The sequence below is a fragment of the Colias croceus genome, chromosome 14 (assembly GCF_905220415.1).
Source record: "Colias croceus chromosome 14, ilColCroc2.1".
NCBI classification, from domain to species: Eukaryota; Metazoa; Arthropoda; class Insecta; order Lepidoptera; family Pieridae; genus Colias; species Colias croceus.
The window spans coordinates 8004420-8032321 of NC_059550.1; the positions used below are offsets into that span (position 1 = coordinate 8004420).

General features: G+C 34.4%; 3 protein-coding genes across 8 annotated transcripts in view; all 3 read left to right on the forward strand.

Annotated features, from left to right (window-relative positions):
* Window positions 1–12697, forward strand: part of LOC123697333 (serine/threonine-protein kinase minibrain) — a 129898-nt gene extending 117201 nt beyond the window's left edge. Inside the window, exons 8-12 of the mRNA XM_045643810.1 lie at window positions 2406–2615; window positions 3968–4053; window positions 4564–4693; window positions 5649–5790; window positions 10602–12697. Of these exons, the coding sequence (XP_045499766.1) occupies window positions 2406–2615; window positions 3968–4053; window positions 4564–4693; window positions 5649–5790; window positions 10602–10720 (687 nt within the window). The 3' untranslated portion in view covers window positions 10721–12697. The remainder of the gene's footprint in view (window positions 1–2405; window positions 2616–3967; window positions 4054–4563; window positions 4694–5648; window positions 5791–10601) is intronic.
* Window positions 12698–15192: 2495 nt separating this feature from the next.
* LOC123697331 lies at window positions 15193–23136 on the forward strand. Of its 3 annotated transcripts, none has more exons than XR_006752225.1 (9): window positions 15193–15311; window positions 16484–16565; window positions 17155–17349; window positions 17792–17927; window positions 19439–21227; window positions 21429–21538; window positions 21942–22130; window positions 22675–22834; window positions 22952–23136. XR_006752225.1 is itself a non-coding variant. In XM_045643805.1 (6 exons), the coding sequence occupies exons 2-6, from the start codon at window positions 21203–21205 to the stop codon at window positions 23053–23055; spliced, it is 588 nt and encodes a 195-aa protein (XP_045499761.1). In that variant the 5' UTR covers window positions 15193–15311; window positions 19439–21202; the 3' UTR covers window positions 23056–23136. The 3 variants fall into 3 exon arrangements, 1 of the variants encoding a protein (XP_045499761.1); XR_006752226.1 differs by lacking the exon at window positions 15193–15311 and adding an exon at window positions 15318–15466; XM_045643805.1 differs by lacking the exons at window positions 16484–16565; window positions 17155–17349; window positions 17792–17927.
* A 1052-nt stretch (window positions 23137–24188) lies between these two features.
* On the forward strand, window positions 24189–27195 carry LOC123697332. Of its 4 annotated transcripts, none has more exons than XM_045643808.1 (5): window positions 24189–24644; window positions 24957–25038; window positions 25593–25781; window positions 26255–26414; window positions 26740–27194. In XM_045643808.1, exons 2-5 carry the CDS (start codon window positions 24964–24966, stop codon window positions 26841–26843), a joined length of 528 nt encoding a protein of 175 aa, XP_045499764.1. In that variant the 5' UTR covers window positions 24189–24644; window positions 24957–24963; the 3' UTR covers window positions 26844–27194. The 4 variants fall into 4 exon arrangements, with proteins under 4 accessions (XP_045499764.1, XP_045499763.1, XP_045499765.1 ...); XM_045643807.1 differs by having other exon boundaries at window positions 24190–24470; XM_045643809.1 differs by lacking the exon at window positions 24189–24644 and adding an exon at window positions 24685–24718 and having other exon boundaries at window positions 26740–27195.
* Window positions 27196–27902: the final 707 nt, after the last annotated feature.

Below are 27902 nucleotides of genomic sequence, written 5' to 3' on the forward strand. Positions count from 1 at the left end.
TCGAACTGCACATGGTGTGCGAATTTTATTATAATTGGTTAAGTGGTTTAGGAGTCCATTGAGGACAAACATTGTGACACGAGATTTATATATATTAAGATAAAACAAAGCGTAATTATTGAGTTGCAATTTGAATTTTCAATGATAGAGTTAAACCAGATTAACAAGATTTAAGTTTTTTTTTATTTATTTTGAGCTGTAAGTGGTTTCTAGAAATTAGGTACTAGTAGTAAAATAATTCTTGGTTGATTGGTTTATCTTTTTTTTTTTCAATTTTATTTTTATTCAATTCGATTTTATGTAAAAACATGTTCACGAATAAATCGGACACTAATGAGGCCATTTGTCTAGGTTTTGAAATTTTAATTTGGAAAATCGATTTGTACGTGGGCCGTAGTTGGAGCAATTAAAATTCTGAAAGTACTGTCTAGTGTAAAACAATAAATCTATTTTCGCTCCGAGCGTCGCGCGGTGACGCAATAGTGGAATATATTTTAATCAAAATACAAGATTACTTAATAGATATTTAATTATAAAGTAGACGCTCAGTTTATTGGATAAAATAAAAATCAAATTAAATAGCCTATGTTTACATTGGAACATTGTTTGTATTGTAATATTTGAAATCGATCCTATAGTTTTAGTCTATTTTTTAAAGAAACACTAATATTTCTCTTTACAATATAAGTATAGACAGTAAAGCTCGTAGCAATAGCATTCACAATGAAATCGGGAATTTGGGAGATAGATATTGGTAGATTGGTAGATAGATTCAGTTATCTGGCACGTCAAAAACCGCTCATAACTAGTTACGCGCGTCAAGTTAAGATTGCGATAAATGTATTTTTAAAATTACAATACATTGTCCTTGATCTAAAAACGCAATAAATTGTTACGAAGCACACGTATCGATGTATCGTGACGAATATTATCTGTTTATGGTATAATCATTGCATAATATAATGTACTCGGTTATCATTGTCGGTGCGGTCTAATCAGTGGCTTTCTGAATTCTGATATACTCATATTTGGTAGGTACTACATATATAGATTCTTCATTTGGAGGAATGACTGCAGTGACCTTGCATCTATAGATGCAAAGTAATCGAGGTTTTATTAATATCAAGTATGCAAAAAACAGAAAAGAAATGGCGCCTAGAGTTCGCATTTACAATTTCGTAATTTTACTCTATTCAATGACACTGTATTTGTAATTAAAGACCAGCAAACGTTGACCTTACAACGCGTGCTAAACAATAATGCATATAAATGCAAGAAAAATAAACTCCGTCGTGCTGGCTAGTCGGATAAATATTATTGTTATAAATTTTAAACGATCACAGATTAATGTTGTTATCATGAAAGTAGTTTATTCTTAAATAAATTACATAAAGACAAACATAATCAGAAATCACGTAATGACCTCGCGCTGTTCTCTGAAAATTTTAATTGAGACAACCCAATGCCATAGGTTATCTATCGTAAATTGCGCGTCAATGGTTCTTTGTTGTGCGACATTTCTCACTGTTTATATAAACAACTAGCGGTCCGCCCCGGCTTCGCCCGTGGTACATATTCACGTTTTCTCTACATAAGAACCATCCTCGTACTTCAAGGAATATAATAAAAAAAGAATTATCGAAATCGGTTCAGCCGTTCTCGAGTTATGGAATTACAACGAAAAGTGGCATTGATTTTTATATATTAGATAAAATAACGGCGCGGTAATCAGTGTCATTGATATTTGATACTCTTTTAATTAATAATTAAAAGACGTACTAAAGTCAATACTGCGACGCACACGACTTCCTCGCGTTGTTTATGTTACGAATAAATCATGCTTGGAGAGCGTGGACATTGCGATTTGCATTTATTGATATTAATTTAAATGTGTTCGTGCTTTTTTATGTTTAATTGCACCCGGTTTATGTATGGTAATGAGGTGTAATGCAACAGTTGTGCTGTAATGTGCACCTATTATACATTAAATGCAATCTGATTTATTACTTATTTTCTTTTTGAATGAGAAAGTGTGTTTTGATGAAATATTTTATACTGCCGTCGTAATGGCATTAAGAAAAGTTTTTGCTATTGTTTTTATTTATTGGTTAAATATTTGCAATACTTAATAAAAAAGTACTTATATTATCACACTTATAAAAGAAGAAAATTACCCTTTAAAGCAACAAATTATAATGTTAAAGGAAATAGGGAGTTTCTTCTAATTTATTATTATTAAGATGACTTTTAATTTATTTCCAGCTTAGACTATGTGGTTGCTTTATACACCTCGGTCCTAGGCATAAGGAAATCATCAGTAAAATCAAAGCTGACGTTACCAGATAAGTTTCTTTCTATCGCTCGTTTCCCATACACCACTATATTAACATATTGTGTCTTCGCAGATATACCAATACATTCAGTCGCGGTTCTACCGGTCACCAGAAGTGCTACTAGGCATCCCTTATGACCTCGCGATCGACATGTGGTCGCTCGGGTGCATACTCGTAGAGATGCACACCGGCGAACCCTTGTTCAGTGGAGCCAACGAGCTCGACCAGATGAACAAGATCGTCGAGGTGCTCGGCATGCCGCCAGACCATTTATTGGATCAGGTAAGATACTATATGCTTTGTGGGAACTGTTTGTAGTCGCTCGGGTGCATACCGGCGAGCACTTATTCAGTGGAGCCAACGAGCTCGACCAGATGAACAAGATCGTCGAGGTGCTCGGCATGCCCCCAGACCATTTATTGGATCAGGTAAGATACTTTATACTGTTTGGGAACTGTTTGTAGTCGCTCGGGTGCATACTCGGAGAGATGCACACCGGCGAGCCCTTGTTCAGTGGAGCCAACGAGCTCGACCAGATGAACAAGATCGTCGAGGTGCTCGGCATGCCGCCAGACCATTTATTGGATCAGGTAAGATACTTTATACTGTTTGGGAAGTGTTTGTGGTCGCTCGGGAGCATACTCGTAGAGATGCACACCGGCGAGCCCTTGTTCAGTGGAGCCAACGAGCTCGACCAGATGAACAAGATCGTCGAGGTGCTCGGCATGCCGCCAGACCATTTATTGGATCAGGTAAGGAGTGAGATTTTCCACGCAATGATACGTACCTTTTTGGAATTCTTTCTAAGTTAAAAGCATTGCGCAAAAGAAGAAAAATTTATATGAGTTGAATGCATCGGTTGAGACGAATCAAAAAAGTACTAAAAATAATTAAATATTATGTAATGTTCTTTCATTCCCACTTTTCACACACACGAAACCCTAAACAAGGTCAATCACCTTCCCGAATTGTTTATAAGTAAGCCCCCAGTGTTACATATCCCTGTTTAACGCGTCCATACGATTCCACTCGTGAGATTTTCCACGCAATGAGGTAATGACTGAAAATTCGTGTTAATTGTCAAAGTTGGAACTATGTGTTATGTGTAAACGCCGTGTAATTGCCCCCTTTTGTGGCTCGTCTGACCTACTTACCGTATTTTGTTATTAAATATTGAAATCGTTTGTACGACTAATGCTAGATGCGTATTTTTGGACGCTTAATATTGATTTGTTAATAATATGTACCCTTGAGGTGACTTGAACTTGTCGCGCGTTTTGATTTTGATTCAATTTGGATTCAAGGGCTATATTACTACAGTTAAAAATAATTGATCAGTTTTCAGTATTTTATGATCTATGCTGATCGTATAATGATTAGGTGAAAAGTGCATATACCTAAATAGTTCAAAATTCCTAAAATGTCTTAGTTTCGGATAAATATACTTACTTGCGTTTACAGGCGTAGGTATTACCTACAATAGTATCTATATCCATCTGAAAGTTCTAGAAGTTCTAAATTGTATCTATATTTAAACCCATTATCTCGTTTGACTTTGTCCCTAACCAAACTTTAAACACGAACAGGCAGTTTCCCACGTATAAATGTTTGATATTACACACATTTTGTTTCAGGCACACAAAACTAGGAAATTCTTCGACAAATTACCGGCGTCAGAGGGCGGCGGTTATGTACTAAAGAAAGTAGCGAGTAAAGATGGGTATGTTTATTTTTTAGTATGTTTATTAAATAAGGTATCTTTCACATAACTTTACGATCGAACTCTTATATCTGCATACTAACACAAACAATCCGTCGATTGTCCATTAGACAAGCTTTTCTTTAGAAAATCTGTGGTTGCAAATTTTGATATTCGATAGATCAATCATTAACTATCGAAAATTTTATTCATGTGCAGTGTTTCGCTTCGGCCCTGTCTAATTTCTTTTATTTGAAAGTTGGTACCAATTAAATTTGGTCTAGTTCTGACAACTTGAAGGCGATTTATAGTAGGTATTATTTTTTAATCAAAATTATGGTAATTAATAATGTGTTACAATTCGCAGCGGCTACATAAAGTACCGATCTATAATAATAATGTGTTTTTTTTTTAAAGGCACCCGTCATCACAGGGTGTTCGCGCCACCTCTGGATTATAATTTATAGTCCAGAGCCATTTTTTGCTTTTTTTTTTTTTGCACGAATAATAATAATGTGTTACAATTCGCAGCGGCTACAGAAAGTACCGGGCGGCGGGCACGCGGCGGCTGCACGACATCCTGGGCGTGGAGGGCGGCGGGCCGGCCGCGCGCCGCCGCGGCGAGCCCGGACACTCCGTATCCGACTACCTCAAGTTCAAGGTGAGACTATACACGTGGCAGAATTTTTTAAGCTATTGCATAGCTTCTATCGTGGGCCTTGAGCGCGGGGACCGAATCGAGAAATTCCGTAACGAAAAAACCTCACGCTCCCCACTCCGACGGGCTCGGAGGTGTGGCTTGAAAGTTGAAGGCATGCTATGCAATATCTTTACCGCGGCAGTCCCCGAGTGCCACACGTCTTTATTTTTTATTGTTGAAAAGGAAGAGCTTGACCACAATCTCGCCTGATGTTAAGCTGAAATGTGGTCTAAGATGATACGCGCTTGCCTAGAAGGTACCTGTTCACTCTACGCTTGAAGACCCCCATATTGTACTCGTCGGGGAACAGAGATTCAGGAAGCATGTTCCAGTCCCTTGCGGTTCGGATAAAAAATGTGGAATCGAAACGCTTAGTCCGGGTACATGGAACGTCCACCATATGGCGATGCCTAGAATCTGTGCGCCTCGACGATCGATGGAAGAACGGGGATGGCGGAACAAGATCTTGCAGTCTGTTAATATGTACTCGTTTAGTTGCACTCGTTGGGAGGGGCGTGCAACATGTACGAGTGTGTATGTAGCTGGTGGTAGAGGGCACAAGTAGAAAGTGATTAAAATATAAGTTAGTTGTATTATATCATTTGAACTGGATACACGTTGCACCTCCTATCGACACACTTCACTATTGAATAAAGTTGGATATGAATAAGATCGTTAGAACAGATCGAAGAAGACTTATGTAGTAAGAGTTAGATAAGTGTGCAAGACTCAGGCTAGTGAGATACTATGTGTAGAGTGTGCACTTAAAATAGTTGGGTGGTATACTATGTGACGTAGTTGAAATCATCACAACGTGATGTCTAGCAACAAGCTGAAAAAATCTAAAAATAATGTTGTATTAAAATGTTACCATTTGTAAAGAACCATTTCACAAAATCACACGTGCAATTTCCAGGACCTGATCCTGCGCATGCTGGAGTACGACCCGAAGCAGCGCGTGACGCCGTACTACGCGCTGCAGCACAACTTCTTCAAGCGCACCGCCGACGAGTCCACCAACACGCAGCAGGCGCAGGCGCAGTCGCACCACCAGCACGGTCAGTCGACAACGAGTGACTACACGTGACTATACAGAACACCACATGACTATACTGAACACCACATGACTATACGGTACACTACGTGACTTATTACTGAAACAAAACATTCATTACAATTTTAAAATTACTAAACCAACCTCAATTAAGTTAATCAGACTCTAAACGATTATAGTAAATTACATATGACTGTACTGAACACGACTTGACTGATAACCGAAATAAAACTTTGACTAGAACAGACCGCATATTACTAAACCAACGCCATTAACCAGAAAATGACTATAGAAAATGCCATAATATGACTATATTGAACACCACGTGACTAATTACCGAAACAATACATTGGCTACAACAGACCGCACATGACTAAACCAACCCGACTTGACTTAACCAGAACCTAAACCATATAGCAAATCCCATATGACTAAACTGAACATTGCAATATTAGATACTGTATTAAAACAAACACCACATGATAAAAATTACAGGTAAATTAGCTTGGAGAAATTTTTGCATATGTAGTGGTGTGTATATTACTCAGATCTTAGAGTGCGTTTCCACTATATCGTTCAGGCCTATACAAAAATGTTTCGATATCCTAACATTACTATTTAATTTTATACTTATTCCTAGCAACACTTTTGTTTTCAATAAAAACAACTTTTAATTTGAAAGAAAATGGTTTTGACTTTATAAAAAAAATATATCATTCAATTTCACGTCCTTGAGCAAACGACAAGGCGACTACCGTGAAACAATAAAATATCGTGTCCATTAAAATTTGTTTCATAATTAATATTTGACCATAATAATTACGAAACAAAACAAATAAATAAATCGTCACTTGATAGTGGAAAGTGGAAAAACGCACAAAACCAGAATAAACCAGTTTACGCTGTCCGCAGGTGCCAGATGCAGTTGTTTGGTACCGTTAGAACATAAAGCACACATTTCATTCAAAAATTATAATTATTATGTACGTAGTTTAATTGATAAAGGAGAATGACCACGGGTGGTATCGGTAAAATTTGAGTTGTGCCACGTATTCGTGATATTGTTAATTCCTATTTGTATTTATAATGATCATAATATGTATCACTATTAAGTCTTAATTATACCGAATAAATAGAAATAATATTAAAAGTTCGTGTTTTGAAACATGTATGACCACGTATGTGACGTATGGAATCGGTAAAATACTAATTGTGTCACGTGTTCGTAATATTGTTAATTCCTATTTGTATTTATAATGATCATATTTATCAGTTATCACTATTAAGTCGTAGTTATACCAAATAAATAGAAATAAAAGTAAAAGTTTTTGTTTTGACACATATATCTATCTCTCTTGAAAGCGTCCTGCGTCTTATGTCATAGTTTCTATTTGAAATGAATCTTGAATGAATGTGTTCGACGCAATGTTCGACGTAATTTTTTTTGAAATAGGTAATGTTTATTACGATTTACTTTTCACATTTGTCTTGTAAATTAAAATATTACCTATGTAATAAATGTAAAACTTAACGTTCATCGTTAGTTTAAACTCGATAAAGTATTTTTTTGAAGTGTTGAATAAAACTATTGTTTTATTTTTATTGTCGCGAACTGCGGCTTATTTATATAAAAACTTTAATCGTTTCTAAAAGTACTAACATCAAGCTTTAAATTTCCTGATTCCTGATTTTATAATTAATATCTATATATATACATATATAAAATAATAACTAAAAATAAAATGTTGTTTTATTTTATTTGCTGACCATACACTACTACAAACGCAAAAATTTCTCCAAGCTAATTTACCTGTACAACCTTCATATGATTATACGAAACGTCACATGACTATAACAAACTCCATATGAACACAACCTGACCAAAACAGAATCATAACTGACTAACTGTCAATTCGCACATTGACAACTATTGTTTTATTATCAAACTTAGTATCAAGCTGTATTGTAAATATGACAAAATATAATAATTTATGAAATATGGTAATACTTAATGAAACAAATTGTAAAAATTTTGTTACTTTAAATTAAAAATATTAGTATTTTTTTATCTACGTGTATTCTAATTTTAATAAATAACAAAAGTTGCCTCTGTGCGATGTTATGTGTAATTTATTAACAATTTACATCAAAATTGATTGTGCTGTTAAATATTGTATTCGATGTTTATAATGCCTCTTATACAAGATTCATTTCATTCGTGCCGCTATATATTATCTATTTATTTATTTAAATAATCTGTCATACTCGCTGTTTAACTTCGGTGTTCGAATGGTGTTAGACTCGATACACATTTACAAAAAAAAAACGCATCTATAATACTCTAGAAGCTACAGGAAATAAAGTTTTACATAAATTTGTCGAGTTTCATTTCCATAAAATACAAAATATCAATATTCAGCGAGTTTTTTCTCTTTCCAACATTAGTGATGTAAAAGAGATAGCAATAGCTGTATAAGGATGTGTATCGAGCCTCAGTGTTGTCATGATACTGTGTAGATGTGACATCTAACATTATCATCAGAAGCTTGTCTCGTGTGCTAACATTTCATCATGTCATCTCCAACTGAGCGGCTGTATGTCTTCGTCATGGAGGTTACCTGTAAAATAAATAAAATAAAAGTATTTTTTCACATGGCAAGTTTTTCTCACACCGTCGTCGAAATGAAATTAATGTTGATTAAAGGCTTATGTGTAATTTGTTTTTTGTTGTAGTTTTTTTTTTCTTTTTATTATTTTTAAATGTGTTGTTTAAATGTTACAGCTTTGAATAAAGGTGTGATAAAAGCTTTTGTTTTATATTTATTGCGTTATGATAGTTGCGTTAGCTAATATTTATCAATATTGCCAAAATTATTAATTATTGGGTAAAGAAGAATTATTAAAATTTTTGGAGCAAGACATAGATAGTGTCCTGCATTCTAATTAAGAACGTAATTAAATTAAATAAGTATTCTAAGAGTGTTTAAATGCAGTTAGATGTAACATAATTATCAATGTATATTTTTCCTTCTTTTCTAGTAAGAGCAGTTAGTGCAATAAGCTCTTGTGCTTGTGTCTCTTTATAGACCAAAATATCGAAGCATAATATATAAAAAGTTATTGAGAAGAATGTATTTCCTCGTCGATTAAAGTCACACACAATGCGACTATCGTAACGCAACCTAAAGAAAAAGCATTTAAAAAAGGTGATTTCCATGAAATAAAGTGATGTGTGTGTTGATGGCAGATGTTCCGTCGGACCCGCGATGACTAGAGCGGTCCGGCGGCACGCCCGCGCGACACTAACGCCGCCTCTAACTTGTCACAGGTCTGACTCACGTGCCGTACTTACATGCCCCGCCCCATACCACATATATCCGCATATACCCGCGTAATCCGCATATATCCACATATACCCGCATATATCCCGCATATACCTGCATATATCCGTATATACCGACATCCGGATATACCTGCATTGTCCGCATATACCTGAATATATCCGCATATACCTGCATATACCCGCATATACCTGCATATACCTGAATATATCCACATATATCCGCATATAATGTTGTGTTGGCTACCGCGCATTCGATACTCATCTGTCTAAATAGTGTTCAACAAGACTTCTTATTTAATAAATCACAACAACTGCTTAATATTATGTAGTTGTTTGTTATTGTAGTCTAATATTAAAGTATAGAAGGAATTGCCAATGAGCTCAGAGGATCTCCTCTTTATTGATAAAGCTAAAGATCAGTCCTATTGAATTGATAACTTATTATATTATTTAGTTATTATATAATGAAGCTTGGAATACACTTTTGTCGTGGTCCTGGTCTATTTCTATACAGACTTCAAAGTAAACATCTTCATTATTCTCTTAGTACGACTCTTTTTTTCGTCTGTTTGTATCGTAAAATGCGCGGAGGTTAACATACATTTTCCTCTCCTTTGCTTTAGTTCGTGTAACACTGCATGGTATTCACAACCATAGATCTCGCAATACATAAAGAAATGTACGAAAAAACATTAACAACTTCATATCATAATGCATCATGGCATCATTCCTATGTATCACACGCATGGCCTCTGTTTCTTTTAGCACTGTTTTTTTTATCTGCAATATGTTATCATTATATCACGCATATTAATATTTAGTTTTATTCTTCAGTTCTGAAGTGTAAGGTTAAATATGCAGATGCTAATCTGTCTCGGTTTTTTCGTTTTATATAAGCTTTCATATAACCATACTTCAAGCATTTCGTAATATTTATATTGCAACAGTGTATAAAAATCAAATTACTATAACAATATAATCGATATTAGTGATCAAATAACTATAGAATAGGTTAATTAGTATCCCTCAAATAGATAATCCCTCAGGCAAATTGCTTATCTTTACCGTTTAAGGGCTGATTTTTCAATCCTTGGTTAAAACTTATTCGTCGAATAACGTATTAAACTACCGTTTCAAAATGTATTCTTATTTCATGCAATTGACAGTTTACAAGTGACTTTTTAATATTATCGTGTAATACTTTATGGACGGGTAAGTTTTAACCACGGATTGAAAAATCGGCCCTAATTTGTATTAACAAGAAATTGAATTTGTATTCGGAAAAGTTCATGAAACACTCTATTTAGATGCACTAAGTTTATAAGTTACATAAAAAAATAAACTTCATTCTACTATTGTATTGCAATGTTGCAAATATCTCGTATTACACGATGGGGTGGCAAAATTTCCAAGTACAAAGTCAGTTTCGCCACTCTATAACCCGATTAACTCGTGTTGTGTGTCGGTGGCAGTGGGCGGCGGGCGGCTGTGGGGCGGCGCCGAGCGTATGGAGGTGGAGAGCTCGCGGCGCGAGGAGGACCTGCTGCAGGCCGTGTGCACACTGCAGCACAGCCCCGTGGCCATCCACTAGCGCGGCGCGAGGAGGACCTGCTGCAGGCCGTGTGCACACTGCAGCACAGCCCCGTGGCCATCCACTAGCGCGGCGCGAGGAGGACCTGCTGCAGGCCGTGTGCACACTGCAGCACAGCCCCGTGGCCATCCACTAGCGCGGCGCGAGGAGGACCTGCTGCAGGCCGTGTGCACACTGCAGCACAGCCCCGTGGCCATCCACTAGCGCGGCGCGAGGAGGACCTGCTGCAGGCCGTGTGCACACTGCAGCACAGCCCCGTGGCCATCCACTAGCGCGGCGCGAGGAGGACCTGCTGCAGGCCGTGTGCACACTGCAGCACAGCCCCGTGGCCATCCACTAGCGCGGCGCGAGGAGGACCTGCTGCAGGCCGTGTGCACACTGCAGCACAGCCCCGTGGCCATCCACTAGCGCGGCGCGAGGAGGACCTGCTGCAGGCCGTGTGCACACTGCAGCACAGCCCCGTGGCCATCCACTAGCGCGGCGCGAGGAGGACCTGCTGCAGGCCGTGTGCACACTGCAGCACAGCCCCGTGGCCATCCACTAGCGGGGCCGCAGTGACAGTGCCCACTATGGACCATATTTATAACTCTATATTTTTATTTAATGCGATAAGTCTGACCGTCGAGAGGTGCGGTGACGATCCGTCGCGTCGTGACTCGTGACTCGTGACTCGTGGTGAATTACCCTCTTCAAGTTGCTTCATTCGACCGTACTTAGAGAGTTCCCGCCCGGACGCGTTGACGGCCCGAAAGCTAGGTTTTTTTATTGTTACGCAATGCATATCATGAACGCAATATGGTAGAAAATAAATATTGTACATATTTAGGGGACGGACTTGCGATGGTTACAGACTGCGACTCGAACCGTTTAATCTATAGTTTAGTTACGTCTATGCTAGTTAAGCTTTCGTTCAGTTTTTTTTCGCGAGCTTTATATTTTGTAAAAAGTGTCGGCAACTGATGACTGAAAATCAAAGGGCCAAACTGAAATTTCGTTTTGTATCGACTCGACAAATTATGACGGAATATGTAAAAATAAAATGTGACACGCGAGGGTATTTTTTGATTGGCTCGATTCGATCCTTTAAAAGATCCTCTCGCGTGGAGAATCGTTTGAAACTTTGCCCTCGCATTTCAGAGTTGTTGTATATTGTATAATGTTTTTTATTTCCAATCTCGAATGCATAAGATTTGAGGTTATGTACATTTGAACACATGTATTGTGTTTACATAAATATAGGTTATTTTTTAACCCATTGGATTATTCTGAGGATATGTAAAGCAGATGAATAGTGTATAGGTAATTCTATAAAACACAAAATGTATTTGTAGGTTACGGGAATGTTGAATGATATAATAAAAAGTTTGGGTATTTCAGATAGGAGTTAATAAATTAAATAAACTGACTCGTTCAACCTTTTTGGATTTGAATCTACAATAGACTAACCTCATTGCAACAGACTGCTCGTAAATTTGTAACGGAGATATTTTGTATAGCAAACTGAATCACTGCCTTACTGTGCCGGAACTTTTATGGATAAGGCCCGCTACTCACGTGCGACTTTGTGCTGCGACTTTTGTCACTATCATTTGTATACCGGCGGCACGAGCACAATGGCGTCGTGTCGCACACTAAATGTTTAAATATTCCCAGTATCGGAAACAAATGTACAAATGTAGCGTAGATTTTTACATGTTACGGCGTCATATAGATTTGTCATACTTATTATATATATATTATATAGAAAATGTAACAAGATTGTACCGATGGTAAAATGATGCTTGTTAAATGTTAGGGTTATTCAATTTAATTTATGGATCGATACGGAAATTTTGTATTAGTTCCTTTCGACCGATAATTGTTTGACGTTTCATTAAGTTCAATTGTTTGTTTGTAAAATGTACATTATAGCGCTCATTATGTTCTGTTTAATTAGGCAATGCCTTATGATTAGCTAATATTTTGTCACGTACATCATAAATTCATAAATAATATAAACTGTGTATTAAAGTAAGTTAAGAAGACTACAGAGTGCGTCCGATCGCAAAGTAGCGGTGTCAGTAGCGGGCCTTAGGATTAGCGGGTTTATTCTGGAGCTACGTGAATTAGCAAACTATATTTTTTTCAATTGTTTATAGTTGGTGTACGTCGACTGAGATTGGCGCTCAGAGTGAACCCGCTAATTTGTTGATATTGCAACTGAACGCAGATTTTTTTGTGCTGCAGAATGTTGCCGTGAATTTTTTATAAAGCTCCTTTCCCGAAAAAAGTTATTTTAAAATACACATTTGTATGGTACAATTGTTCATTTAATACATGAAGCATGAAAGTATTCGCCTCTTCGTTAACGCTATGACTTCCAATTTGATTTAATTGTAGATTTGAATCTATCCCTTAACTCGCTCTTCTGAAATATTGAATTTCTCTCTTATCTGTATAATATTTACTGTAATAATACTTTTTTGCTTCATGAGGTATAGGACTGTTAGGAATATAAGAAATAGGTATGGGAAACAAGATATTCATAGTAGGGTGATAATATTTCATAGGCGGGTTTCCAAAATAATAATGTAACTTATTTTCTGATTCATTGTACTCAGCTATTGTGACGTTCTTATAATCATGTACGAGATGATTTGATGGAAAATTTTTGTATCGTAATAAATATCGACGTTGGTGTTGACTTATTTTCTCCTTTACAAAACTTACATGATTTGACGTGAATATTTTTTAATCGCCGCTTTTAAAGTACTGTTACGGAAAAAAATATGTGATATCAGAAAGTAAGTCGATGTCGAAGTGCATATAAGATTGGAATCCTGCGTCAATATGATTTCTCCGCGAGAGCCGTGAGCCGAACGAAGCCCACACAGCCGGGACATGCCCTGCGCTTCAATATGTAATGTATTATAATATTTATTTGTACTGTGACATTAATGTGGTGTGTTCGGAATTATATGTTTATTTCCTATCGGATTGTCAGTTCGCAGGCACTGTAACAATAAAAGGATAGAGCTTTATGTCACTAAGTTTTGTATTTTAAATCAATAAACGATAGCAATGAGCGTGATTTTTATTGTCTTTACCTTTAGTTATATGGAAAATCAATCCATTTGTTTGTCGATATATTTTGAAGTCTTCAAATGTTGCCATATAAAATTTCGAGGGTGAAACTTTACACTATTTTGTCGCTGATTTGATCATATTTGTAGACTAGATGAATCAATGGTCGCATTATCGCATATTAATTAGAAAAATGGTAAGCAATATGTCATAAAAAGCTTTAAAGTAAAGCAATACAAAACGTGTATTGCTATGTTAAAAAAAAATTACGAAAGATTCAAAACATACGACAAATTGCCCTTTTATAAGGTCTGTTTAATGGGATGTTACAGATCTGGGATAGCAAAGGTTAATTTGACGATGGGTTGCTGCATTTAATTTCTTAGTTTTTCATTTCTTGTGTAATACGATTACGAATAAACTGCTGAACTGATGGATACATTATATTTTACAATTAGAAAGCATCTTACCTAGATCGCACTTGGTCTTAGCCGGTGGAAGAATGACCTACACCGATCTGATTACCAGATGAGACGTACCTTTTATCAAATATAACTTATGAACAAATATCCCTATAAATAGTACGATCCAAGGTACGATCACTTGACCTTAAACAAAAAGTCCTTATAGCTATTATTAATTTAGGTAATCGGATTTTGAATCTTCAATCTTCATACCAGCGCCGGTAAGCGCTTATAAGTTTACAGCTTCTTTCTGAATACGGCGTAAGTATATTATACTGCGTAAGAGAAGGCACTCTCGTATACGTCTTGTACAGTGCCACAAACTTATCTGACCCGCCGGTTGCAAAGCAAAAACTGGAACTACCTGCCGCCATTTTGAAATGTCACATTTTCACAGACTTTTCATACGGAATATTTTTTTAAAATAAAAAGAAATCGACATCAGTGATACCGTCACCGGGTCAGATAAGTTTGTGGCACTATACTTTGATCACTTTGATTCCGAGCTCGCAGCTCACGGTGAATGATTATGCCATAAAGTTTATGCGTCAAAAATGACATACCGTCAGCTGTCAACCTAACATTTCAAACTTGACGTTTCTAGTGATGTCCCTTTAAGATCATTTCCCCATTCATATTGATTACGATATCGATAAAGTTATCGATGCTAGGGTAACAACACTACAATCTATTAAAAACAAAGGCATAAATTATACACTAAACGTGAACCGGAGAGGCCAACATTAGAAATGTTTTTATTTTTAGTAAATGGTGGTATACTCGTAACCCATCAACTTCTGTGAAAACTGTGTGTGAAAAGAACAAAAGCATACTGAGCTCTATGTCTATTCTGTGAAGTTTAAAATTGTTTGATAATATAAGTTAAAACTTGCACTAGCATAGCATAGCATAACCAAAAACACTGGGCAATTGGGCATGACTCATTCCTACTCTTAGCTCATTGCGAGTTAATTTTATCGCTGCAAATGCATGTGTTGTGATACAATACAGCAACAGTAAAACTGTCGAATAATTGTTTAGTTCATGTAGAAATATTAAAAGCGGTAAGTAAAAAAGTAATGTATTTTTCAAAATTATTTTCAGAAATGAAGCAGACTTATAAATAGTTCAAAATACTGTAACTACATAAATGAAAATAAATTTGTGGAATTGTAAACTGCGTAACAGATGTTTATGGATTTAGATTAAGAATTTAATGGTAAATAATAATTAATAATATAATCTATGTTAAATTAGATTTAAGAGAGATATTTATTGCGTAAAATTTTACTATAATAGATAAAAGTTATACTTACTTACAATTTTTTAATTAGGTTCTTATAGGTAGTTAGGATGAAAAAAAATATTTAAAACTCACACTTTGGTTTTTGTTTCTCCTTTATTAAATAATTAATTAATAAATTTGTAGATTAGGTACCGGTACTTATGATATTCAGTCGAGAGTTAAAATATGTAAATCAAAAGTGTGAAAACGTACTTACGTACTGTTTTTGTATTTAATTTTAAATTAATACCTGTTGTTTAACCTATAAAAAAAGAAAATACTGTATTAAAATATTTAATTTCTAATTAATATTATCAGAGAAAATGTCCGTAAATAAGGCATGACATGATATCATCGGATGCATTCAAATAGCTACTATACCTACCTAGCAAACTTATAAACATTATTGTTGGCATTCCGAGATGATTATGTATAACTAGCGCTCCGCCCGCGGCTTCGCCCGCTTTTTCATAGTTCCCGTTCCCGTGAGATTTCCGGGAGAAAACCTATCATAATATGTGTTAATCCAAACCCTCTATATGTGTGCTACATTTCATTGTTATCGGTTCAGTAGTACCTATTTGCGAATTGCGTGAAACAGTAACAAACACACACACATCCTTACAAACTCGCATTTATAATATTATAGGAGTAGGATATATTGAAATAAATCAGATATATATATTACTATAAGAATAATTAATTCAGATACAATGAGATTTTATTTGGGTAAGAGCCTTTGTTTTTTATTTCATTTTTATAGAGTGGAAATAAAAGCCCACTGTTCCGTCGCTGTTTTGGGCGGAACTGTAGGAACGGTTCGTAGAATTAAACTTTAAAGCGAGCGAAGCCGCGGGCGGCAAACTATGTACCTAGTCTGGAATAAAGCTTTAATAAACCACTATGTAAAAAAAAGCAATTTCCACATTTGTGAATGATTTTTAATTTCAGATCAAATATTATGTATTTCTATAAGAGGTGTTCTTGTATGGAGGTTGAGACAGGGTGCTTAATATGGGCTATATTTACAGCTGTAAGTATTTTCATTCTCATCATCAGCTCATATACGTTCCCACTGCTGGGATACGGACCTCCTATGAGGGTTCAGGCCATAATCCACCACGCTGGCCAAGTGCCGTTTGGCAGATGTCTCATATTTTTGTAGAACTGTAGATTCTTCACATGTCGCTTTCCTCACAAATAGATCAAATACATTACATACCTATACAACATAAAGTGGCCAATATATCATTCAAAGATTTTTCTTAGCACTTTGATCATTTATAAATACCTAGAAGTAAGAACATCTGGCAAACCATAATAATTTATCTTGATCCTTATGCTCTATTGAAGATAATCATAATACGTTCACGCTTAATACCAATTTTGCATGAAAGCTAGTTCATTGGACATTGTTACCTATCTACAATTACTGATTATTAAAGATAATGTTGAATAGTAGGTAATTTTCTATTCATCACATATACCATCTTACGGCTTACCATTAACCATACCACAGGTGCCGATAAACTGTCAACGTTATTATCGCCAAAACTCAAGCCAGAGTCCAGAATTATAAATTTTTTAACGACATATTGACTTTTGCTATCTATCTTCCACAGATTATAAAAGGAATAGCAACATTATTGGGTATTGTATTCCTCATCTTCTTGAATATCGAGTTCATACAGCTATCTGAAGATAAAGGGTTGGGAAATGTTCTGAGTCTAATTTTCAACATTGTCGGAATATTTATACTTTCCCTAATAATTAGTTCATTTATCTTTTCGATATATCTGCTGCTTGGAGTTATTAAGGTCAGATTTTGTCAATTAAATACATATTCTGTTTATTTTATTTAAAAATAAGAGAATTTTGAAACAAACAAATTATACATAGCAGAAAATAGAAATCCTACAAATTCATTATTTTAGATATCTAAAAAACGTGTTTGATAAAATCTATACTACTAATAGTTATTATAAATCTGAAGAGTTTGTTTGTTTGTTTTTTGTTTGAACGCACTAATCTCAAGAACTACTGGTCCGATTTGAAAAATTCTTTCGGTGTTGAATAGCCCATTTATCGAGGAAGGCTGGCTATATATCATCACGACCAACAAAAGCGGAGCCACGCCGCACGCAGGTGAAACCGCGGAGCGCAGCTAGTTAATAATAAACTTGTAATCTAGTACTATTTTGAGAATATTGTTCACGAAGAAATAACAATGATGACCATGATGCACAAATCACTTTACAGAAACGGCCGCAGTACATCAAAGCATACTTTATATACAGTGTCATGATTTTTTCTATGTTGGTGGTTATATGCTTGATTTTAACGGCTACTGCGAGCGATATGATGCTATCTTCCGTTTTCTGCATTTCAATTTTAGGTACGTACATAGTACCTACGTCTGCCCCCCTAGCCAAGTGGTTTTCTGTTAGCGTAGCGTTCAATAGAATAGACTACGAATGTATGAGATTGACAAAAGCTGTAGACTATACGTTTATCTACAGCTTACGTCAATCTCATACATTCGTACATTCTCATACATTCGTAGTCTATTCTATTGAACGCTACGCTAACAGAAAGCCACTTGGCTAGGGGGGCAGCTCTTATATGACCTTATTACCTAATCTTTGCAAGCAGAATATTTGTTAAGTTGGGAAAACTCAAAATAAATCTACTTATATCTATATACAAATATGAAACCCGTTTGCCTTGGTCACGACTCACGGCATCACGCGTGAACGGGTGGACCGATTTCGATAATTCTTTCTTTATTATATTCCTTGAAGTACGAGGATGGTTCTTATGACGTTAAACGCCGAGCAAAAAATGGCAGTCATTTGGGCCACAGGGGACACCGGTGGGCCACCCTGTATTGAACTGTTCGGGCCACGGAGGACACTCGTGACCGGAGCGAGGTGTTCACATCAAACGTTGATTACAAGCCACGGGGAATTAATATTGAATAAAAATGGTAAAGATGTGACCCGCGTGGCCCTGTTCAACGACCAAAACAGCTTGGTTTTTTAATATTTAGAGAAGATAAAAAATTACAGCGAATTTCTTAGAAGATGTTAGGGTTGCTCTAAAACAGAATAAAAAAAATGTATAATTTGTGTTGCGTTTATTTGTGGATAAAACTTGTTAACAATTATATGACTTAAAGATATTAAAATAGAATGAAATATAAAAAAAAAAATACATATTATTAGTGAAGTTTATTGAAACAGGACAAGCAAAGTGATGGTTTGGAGGGACATTGTTCGCAATAAGTGATCAGTTTTTGTGACTTATTTTAGCAATCTTGCTACCCATGGTTGAAGCTATCTCTTTGTAGCACTTTACATCACGCGAGAAGGATGCGCGGGCGCGCGGGGTGGGCGGTGCGGTGACCCCGCGGCCCCTGCAGACGTAATAAGTAATAACTAATAATATCAAGATTTTATATAACCAGGCCACGGGGGTCACCGGTGACCGATTACAAGTTTCCTTAAGAAAATATCACGAAAAATTGATAAAATTAAATTGAATATATGCAAATTCAGTCATTTTTTATTGTTCTGTGTCGATATTTACTTTAGCGAAAAAATGATGATATTGATGATTTCCACTAAGCCTGAACGGGTTGGCTTGAATAGCCCACCGCTGGGCCGCTTGGCGTTCAACGTGTTAAGTAAAAAAAAAAACGTAAATTTGTACCACGGCGCACGGGCGAAGCTGGGGCGGACCGCTAGTTTAATTATATTATCTGCTTAGCCTATAAAAGTATCCGTTAATCATTATTATGCAATATTTGCATTTTGCAGCACGCTATTAATCGATAGTTTTCTAATTGTCGAATTATTTACAGTATATAATATAGTATGTATGTATAATGTATATGCTCTATTCCAGGTTTCCACGGTCTTATTTTAAACATGGTTTATAAGACATATGAAAAATTCAATGGAGATTTGTTTCAACAGTATAATAATTACTCACAAGTTACAACAGTATAGTCACTCACACGTGAATAATGGAAGCGAAAAAAAATTATATTTTTAAATGAATTGATATTATAAATTATTTATGATTACTGACATATGTACCAAAGATACTAGCTAAGGCGAAAAATTTAAGCTAATAATTGTATGATAGAAACTAAAATATCTAACTACATAACTATTAATAATAAGAGTATTTTAATAAAATTAACTAGACTTCCATTTTTACCCCACCAATTAAGATATTATTTGACCCCGTTTTTCAATGTTGTAAATAACCCTCATAATTATTATTAACCCTCATAGTTATTTATACACATATTTACCTACTTAAAATAAAAGTGTGTAAATCTACCACTACAAGCCTATAATTTTTATTATATTATGTAGTACATATTATAATAATTATATTTACAATGTAACGCGCGAGATGGAAAATTAAATTGTCGAAAAATCTGAAACATTTGCTAGCAATTTAACTATCTTTCGACAATTTACAGTCTCGCGAATCTATCCTAATCTTGATAGTAAAATGACGGTGTTTACAATTGTATGGTAAAACATATATTTATACCTTTTAGTCCATTTTGTAATGAAAATAACCCTTTTTTTATAATTTTTATCAAACGTTTTTTTTAAGGTAGATCGTGAATTTAACATCACAAAACGTTAATATAGATTTGAAATTTATAATAAATTTTTTACTTTCTTTTGTTTCATTTAATTAGGTAAGTGCGCATGACTTAGTTACCCTGTATTGATTTAAATAAATTGTTTAATACATCTTTAGAACATTTTATTATTTCTTTACATGATAATTTTTAACGATTCATAAAATTCAATGATCTATATGTCATACAAAATACGAACATGTATTGTCCATGGTTTAAAATTTAAGAGCGGTTTCAGACTAGCGTATTTTTTTGGGCGTAGGTATACGGTTGTTTCAGCATACTTATTTATATAAGCGCGCTACATTACGCGCTTCAAACCATACTCGCGTAAACGGGCATATTTCGGGTTGTTCGCTCGCACTGGTGGTGTCGTCAATATCAACATGGATTCTGACGCAGATTACTATTTAGTATTTACGAGCTTTAGAAGCGCGTCGCGCTCGTACGAGTCGAGCGTGCGACAAAAGGCGCGCCTGTGCCCTGTACGCGCCAACATGCGCTTCCAAAAACGAGCTCACACGCGCGTATAAAACGCTAGTCTCAAACCGCTCTTAATTGTCTCGCTTTTAGAAGATCAAGATCATAGACTAGCAACTAGTCTATAATCTTAGATGTATCTCTGAATTTCCTGGCAGACTGTTAGGCGCCTACGACTGCTATTGATCTGGTACTTTTACTGCGACTAAATTTTGACTTTAGTCTCTGTTTAGTGCAGACAACCGCACTATGATTATAAATAAATATAGTGTTTATTGTAAAACGTAAAAAGAAAGTGGTAAGATACTGTGATAAATACGACAAAAATGTTATCCTACAAATTATTCTTAGTTGTAAATTTCTAATATGGACTCAGAATAGTATTGTAATTAAAACTAGAAATGATATCTTAAACAATTACAGCCTCATAGCATGCGTTATTTAAGTGAATTTATTTTCAGTGTATGTTATGAAATAAATATATATTTCTTAAAACTCAACGGACGTAATTAATATTATAAATTATGTGTCTGGACATGAATTTTACAAGTAAGTATTTATACATATATTTTATGTGAGAATCAACATTAAAATATAGAACATATCACTTTTATCTTAATTACAATTAATTGATATCTAAATATAATATGATATATAAATATATGAGAGCTTAATTACGGTCGCAGTTAGAAATACATACAACTTATTTCAATGCAATAATAAAGCTAATTTAATATATTTTATTAACAGTGATTAAGATGACAAAATGCAATAAGCAATGCAATAAGATGTGTATGGACGGGAGATGTTGCGGTATGGAGGTAGAGACAGGGTGTCTCATATGGGCCATTATAAGTACTGTAAGTAGATCCATACTAATATTATAAATGCGAAAGTAACTCTGTCTGTCTGTTACTCAATCACGCCTTTACTACTGAACCAATTTGCATTAAATTTGGTACAGATATTTTGATACCCGAGAAAGGACATAGGCTACTTTATACCCCGGGATATAGGATAGGTTTTATCCTGGAATCCCACGGGAGCGGGAACTATGCGGGTTTTTCTTTAACTGCGCGGGCGAAGCTGCGGGTGGAAAGCTAGTTGCCTAATGTTGCGCTCAAAGAAAGAAAACGCTCATTGAGCGTAAAATAATCGTCGTCCATTGGCACCCACAAGTCAAAATCGTATACATAAAAACATACAGATGAAGCTAATAAAACGTGTTAAAAATAAAAAAATAATAAAAGATGAATTTTACAGATCCTTTCAGCCTTGGCGATGTTATTCTCTTGGAGTTTAATTTTCTATATTAATTATTTCGTGGGTCATGGCGGCGACCCTATAGGTTTCGCTGTTCTTCAAGTGTATAACATACTATTTATACTTGTAAGTTGTTCAATAACATCATCATTTGTTTTTTCGGTAATTCTGCTGGTTGGAGTTGTCAAGGTAAGAACTTATTGTTATAATACTTATACTTATATGTTAGTTAATTGGTGTATGGTTTATTACATTAATTGGCATACTTTAACGTCTGAAATTAATAATAATGTAGGTATCTTGAATCAAAATTAAAGCATAGAAGAATCAATTCGATCATTGTATATTTTTGGTACGATCTCTAATCTTCATGCAGGTACAAAAACAATCCTTGGATTGGCTATTGACAAGCTTTTGTCAGAAAATGGATAACTTATAGATCAATTACTTGCGACTTTTGGGTTAGGATTGTTTATTAACATTAGTAAGTCAACTGCTATCAGTTGACTTACTTGTAATTACTATTAATTACGTTAGATTTTAGTAAATCTACGCCTGTATAGAGACACACGAATACTTGATGGATCTGTATAAGTAGGTAATATTCGTAATACTTACTTACCTAGTTATAAATTATCATGATTTCTAAATGCGATAATGAAAAAGATCATAATTTAGTTTTATTTAACCATACCTAATTACTTATTAAATAACTAATTTATTTATATTTCAGAAAAAAGCGAAATATCTCGAATCCTACATCACTTTTGGAATATTTATAACTGTTTTTATGCTGGCTGTGTTTGTGGCTGTTTCTTTATTATCAGAACTTGGTGGTTCCGATGGCTTTGTTATTTATTTAGTATGTTCCATTGCTTTTATCATATTATTAGGTAAGTATAGTATTATATGAATGATAAATATAAAACAAAGATCAACACAAAACATGTAAGATGTTAGAAATAGATAACATATGAATATATGTAAAAAGTTAAACATAACTGTTGCAGGTTTATACTATGGACTTATTTTACACATGGTGAAAGTTACGTCCCTTAAATTTAACGGAAATTTAGCACAACAGAACTCAGATGCAGAAAAGACGAACGTTTAAGCAGTGGTGGCGAGGATAGATTAATTTATTCAATTAAAATGGGATTATAATAAATTATTAAACACTCAAACACTCCTACAATATATCTAGGTTAATAATAATTAAAATCAGATTCCTCTTTACTCTCTTTCCATATAAAATATTATGTAAATTTTGGTATTCAAAGCTTTTATGTAACTATATATTGAAAACCTACCTATACACAAATTATAAATAGTTGCGTGAAAATATTCGATCTAACTGTGCTCCGCGGTTTTACCCGCATTACTCTGCTTGTCATTCTGCTCCTATTGGTCTATTAGCGTGATGATACTATGTAGCCATCCTTGATCAATGGATTTTTCTCTAACAGTAAAATAATTTAACAAAACGGACCCGTGGTTAGTGCATTCAAGCAAACTTTTCAATATTTTTGAAACATGGTACCTACCTAGGTAATAGATGCATTGATGTTATTTCAATAAATATCATTGATATAATATTTTGATGTAAAATTAGGTTAGTAGCAATTATTCTATTCTTTGTATATTAGGTACCTACCTACTTATCGAATACATAATTGTGTGAAATATTGCTACTTAAATTGCTTTCCATATTTAAGTCTAAGCATTAAATAAAATACTTATATTTTTAAATAATAACATCTCTTTAGATCGAAAATTCTTGTGCCACAATGTTAGTTACCAAACTCCTCTGAAACGGCTGAAAGGCTAAAAAGCAGAACAACGTTTGCCGGGACAGCTTACAGTCGCAGTATTAAATTAAATAGATACCTATACATAGTTACTTATATTTATAATAAAATCGCCTGTACATATTTTTATTGTACCTGATTTAGAACTTAAATAGGTCTGAAATAAAAGTTAATTTTAACGTTCGTTTGTTTATTATTTACTTCTTGAAAATGTTCCTTGTGTACCTAATACCTATTAAATGAGTATTTTAAACCCACGCCCTCAAAAGGTCCACAAACACGATCCCATTTCACCATTCTTATATCTGAAATAGCTTTCCGACAGCGAAATACTTAATTTGTGAATTGAAGGCCAAAGAATCCATACACACGTATAAGAATACGGCATTTTGTAGATGCCTAGATATAGTGGAAAAAGTTACGAAGCTTCATATTATATTATGCTCTAGTCTCTAGCCTTGCTCTAGCCTATAACAAGCATATAACTGTTAGATTTGACGTTATTGAAGAAATGTTGCCTGTAAAAAATACTAAACTTCAGAAAGTTGTTTACATAACAGGCGACTTTCAGGCGCTTGTGAGCTGTGACTCATTTGTGCACATCGATTCGCGTAGCTTTGTAGTATATTCCTTGAGTGTTCAGGCGACCTTCGAGAATATTACAATCCTGCTCCTAAGATAGAGTTTGTGGTTTCGGTTATATACAACGTGAAAAAAGGCGGTAAGACCTAATTAAAAAATGTGATTTATATTAAAATTAGCAGCAAGAGAAGAGAAATAGAGTTAGGCATAATATTATGTGAATTGTGAGATAAACAAATCTGCATATTGACTGCGCTATTTCTAAATGTAAATTAGAGAAATTTGTGCTCTAAGATCTACCCCAGATACAGAAGTAAGTGCGCATTATGAAAGAAATGACGGATTTTATTTTTTTTTGCTTTTTAGGTATATTACGTTGTTCACTTGGTACCTAAATGCAATTTTTTTTATTTTTTTTCCGAATGATGGTTGAAAATTAGTTCGAAAGAAAAATGCTTTCAGTATGTGTTCTCAGATAATTTTATCTGTTTGTGTGTTTGTTTATTTTCTATGGTGTGTGATGTATATATACATATTGCAGGCATTGCTTAAAAGATAGCAGAAAATAAATTTAGTGATAATAAACAGATGTGAATTATTTCTAATGATTAATGTCTAATTTCAGAATTAACATGACGTGTTCTCATGCGAGTTGTTTTTCTATAAAACTCGAGACTGGGTGTCTAATATGGGCCATTTGTGGTATCGTAAGTAAAACCCATTAGTTGTTTAATTAGCAGTGGAAATAAGAAGTTTGATAATGATTTGAAAGGGGTTTGAAACTTTTTGTATGGACGCTGGCATATCGACCTGCCGCCATTTTGATTTTTTTTCAAAATCGCGGCGCACGATTAAAGTTGTATGCATGGATAGAGGATACATAGACAAACAAAAAATGTCTAATAACATAGTACCCTAAAGCGTCACATTACCGAGATATTTGGAGGTAAATATTCACTTATGAGTACAACGACAAACACTAAAAATTGACTTATTACGTGTCTATATGCATAATATTATCTCCAAATAATCACTCCCAGGTAGATTATTTTTCCGGCCGGCGGCCGGGTTGATATGCCAGAAAGTTTCAATGCCCTTAGTTCTTTGTTTTATAAAATGTATTGTATAATATCTACCTATGTATGATCAAAACTGTTTGATAATTAAGACGAAACTCTCACTTTCATTTAATCCTATAAAAACAAGAGTACCTATTATTTCTTATTAATGATGATAGTTATGACTGTTTATTTTCTACCAGATGATATCAAGCATAGCGGCAATATTCTCATTTGGTGTAATATTCTACTTTGAGTACTGCGAGACACCCAGTGGCGACGCTCTTGGACATGCTATTGGTGAAATATTCATCATCATAGTAATATTTTTTACTTGTGTAATCATAGTATCGTTTATATTTACGGTACTTCTCCTTGTTGGAGTTGTTAAGGTAAACTATTGGGAAAACATTTTTTTATGCTATAGTTACTGTACTAACTAGAATATAGTAACTGTAACTAGAATGAAATAATTAAGAAATTTGTAAAATGTAATTATTTTAAAATGCTGATGATGCTCTACTATGCATCATCCGCTCTCAAAAGACAATTTGCGACATTTTTTGTGCTTAGCTTCTACTATTGGTTCAAGCATAAGTAGGTAAATGAACAGGTTTTTTCCTGACATATTTATTTAATCATTTATTGTACCACACTATTTAATATTACAATGTACAGTATAATATTCTATATTTGTATGGATGGATGCGAGACGACATACCTATACAAAAATATTATATCAAACGGATACTTTTACTGTACCATTATATACCTATACCTAAGAGTATTAAAATGATGATGTGCCTATCTTGTACTTAGTACAAGCCAAAGTATTTTCTAAGTTTTTCTATTGACTTTTTTGCAGAGAAGGACGTCTTACCTGAGAGCATACTTAATATTTGGCGTGGTGGTTTCTTCATTCCTTTTATTTGTATTCTTTCTTCTATCGATGATAATGGGACATGATGGCCCCGATGCGTTTGATGTTTTCCTGCTAAATTCTCTTATCTTCTTTCTATTTTTAGGTACGTACCTAAATGCAAGGTCTTTCTTTAATATTTAACTGATTGGCTTTTTTATACCTATTTAGCTAATTAGCATTGAAATGCCTCATAAATGAGATGTTTTTTAAGCAATAGAAAAATTTTCGGCGGCGGGATTCGAACCCGCGTTTTTTTGTTAACTTTGGATAGGTAAATTATAAATGTACCAATAATTTTTTTAATTGAGGAAGGTACTGAACTCTCAAGCATTTGTATCTCTTTTTTTAAATTTTCTCTGATATTTTGCTCGCTGGATATTTTACTTGATATTATAGTACAAAATGTTAATAAATTAATTATTTTACAGGTTTATATTCTCTTATATTACGCATGGTTCACATGACATACATAAAATTCAGAGATGAAAGTATGCTTCAGCAGAACTCAATTCAACACAAGACCATCGTTTAAATAACAAGCGGAAATTATTTATATAAATTTATTCATGTTAATTGTTCGCTTGTTGTTCGCAATCTTCAATAATGTGCGATGATGCGTAGCGAGGAATGTGTTTATTGGTGGAAAAGCACCTTAAATAGTATGTCGCTTGAAATATTATGTAGATTGATCATTGATTACATTTTTGCGCTGATGCCGTCAGCCGTTGTGATATGGTAGTTGTGGTATGGTAGTATGGTATAAAGTATTTAGAAATAAAAATTATAATTTATAATCTAAGTTTATAATATTAATCAGTGTTGAATGTTGACTAATAAAGAAAATCCATATTGATGTAACAGTTTGTACAATAGGTATACATAATAATATATGAATAATATTATGTACCTAGTACCTAGGTAATGCTCAAGCATTAGGTACTATACCTACGTAGTACGTACCAAATACTGTTGTAATTTGTAAGCTTATTTATTGAAATGGATATAGTTTAAAAATATGTAATAAAAAGTTATTTTACGTTTGTTATTTATTTTCTCTGCGTTGAACATCCAGTTTATAAATATTCGTATCAATAACATGATTGGTAAGAGGTAGTAGGTACAGAAATATTTTTTTTTGTAAAATTTTGTCAAATAGGATCTTTTAAAAGACGTAAAAACATGCACCATCTTTTTCATGAAGCTGCAATTGCAATAACTAACTAGGTAGGTATAATAATATGTTATATGACCCACTGGGAGCTTGCATGGTTTAATGAAATTGACATTTAATTTGCATGAGATAATAATAAAGCTCATATAATTCGGCAAAAATTTGTGATAATAAATGAAAACTTAAAAAAAATGGGGATTTTAAATAAAAATTCCAAATGCGTTCTTTTTATATTTAGTTTTATTTATAATCCTTAGGTCAGTGAGGTCCAAGTGAGGTTTTTTCGCCATATTTTAACTTCAAGATATATTTAATATCAACTAAGAATATCAATGATAATTATTTATCTGTTAGTAGTTAAAGTGGCTTCATTCGAATGTAGGTACTATTCGAAAATTTCAGTTTACCTCCGCATACTCC

Coding starts and splice junctions, on each gene's coding strand:
- LOC123697331 (XM_045643805.1), top strand. CDS start 21,203: ATGTGTCTGGACATGAATTTTACAA. Junction 21,228..21,428: donor TCTGGACATGAATTTTACAA/GTAAGTATTTAT, acceptor TTTTATTAACAG/TGATTAAGATGACAAAATGC. Junction 22,835..22,951: donor TGCTTTTATCATATTATTAG/GTAAGTATAGTA, acceptor TAACTGTTGCAG/GTTTATACTATGGACTTATT.
- LOC123697332 (XM_045643806.1), top strand. CDS start 24,943: ATGTCTAATTTCAGAATTAACATGACGTGTTCTCATGCGAGTTGTTTT. Junction 25,039..25,592: donor TATGGGCCATTTGTGGTATC/GTAAGTAAAACC, acceptor ATTTTCTACCAG/ATGATATCAAGCATAGCGGC. Junction 25,782..26,254: donor TCCTTGTTGGAGTTGTTAAG/GTAAACTATTGG, acceptor ACTTTTTTGCAG/AGAAGGACGTCTTACCTGAG.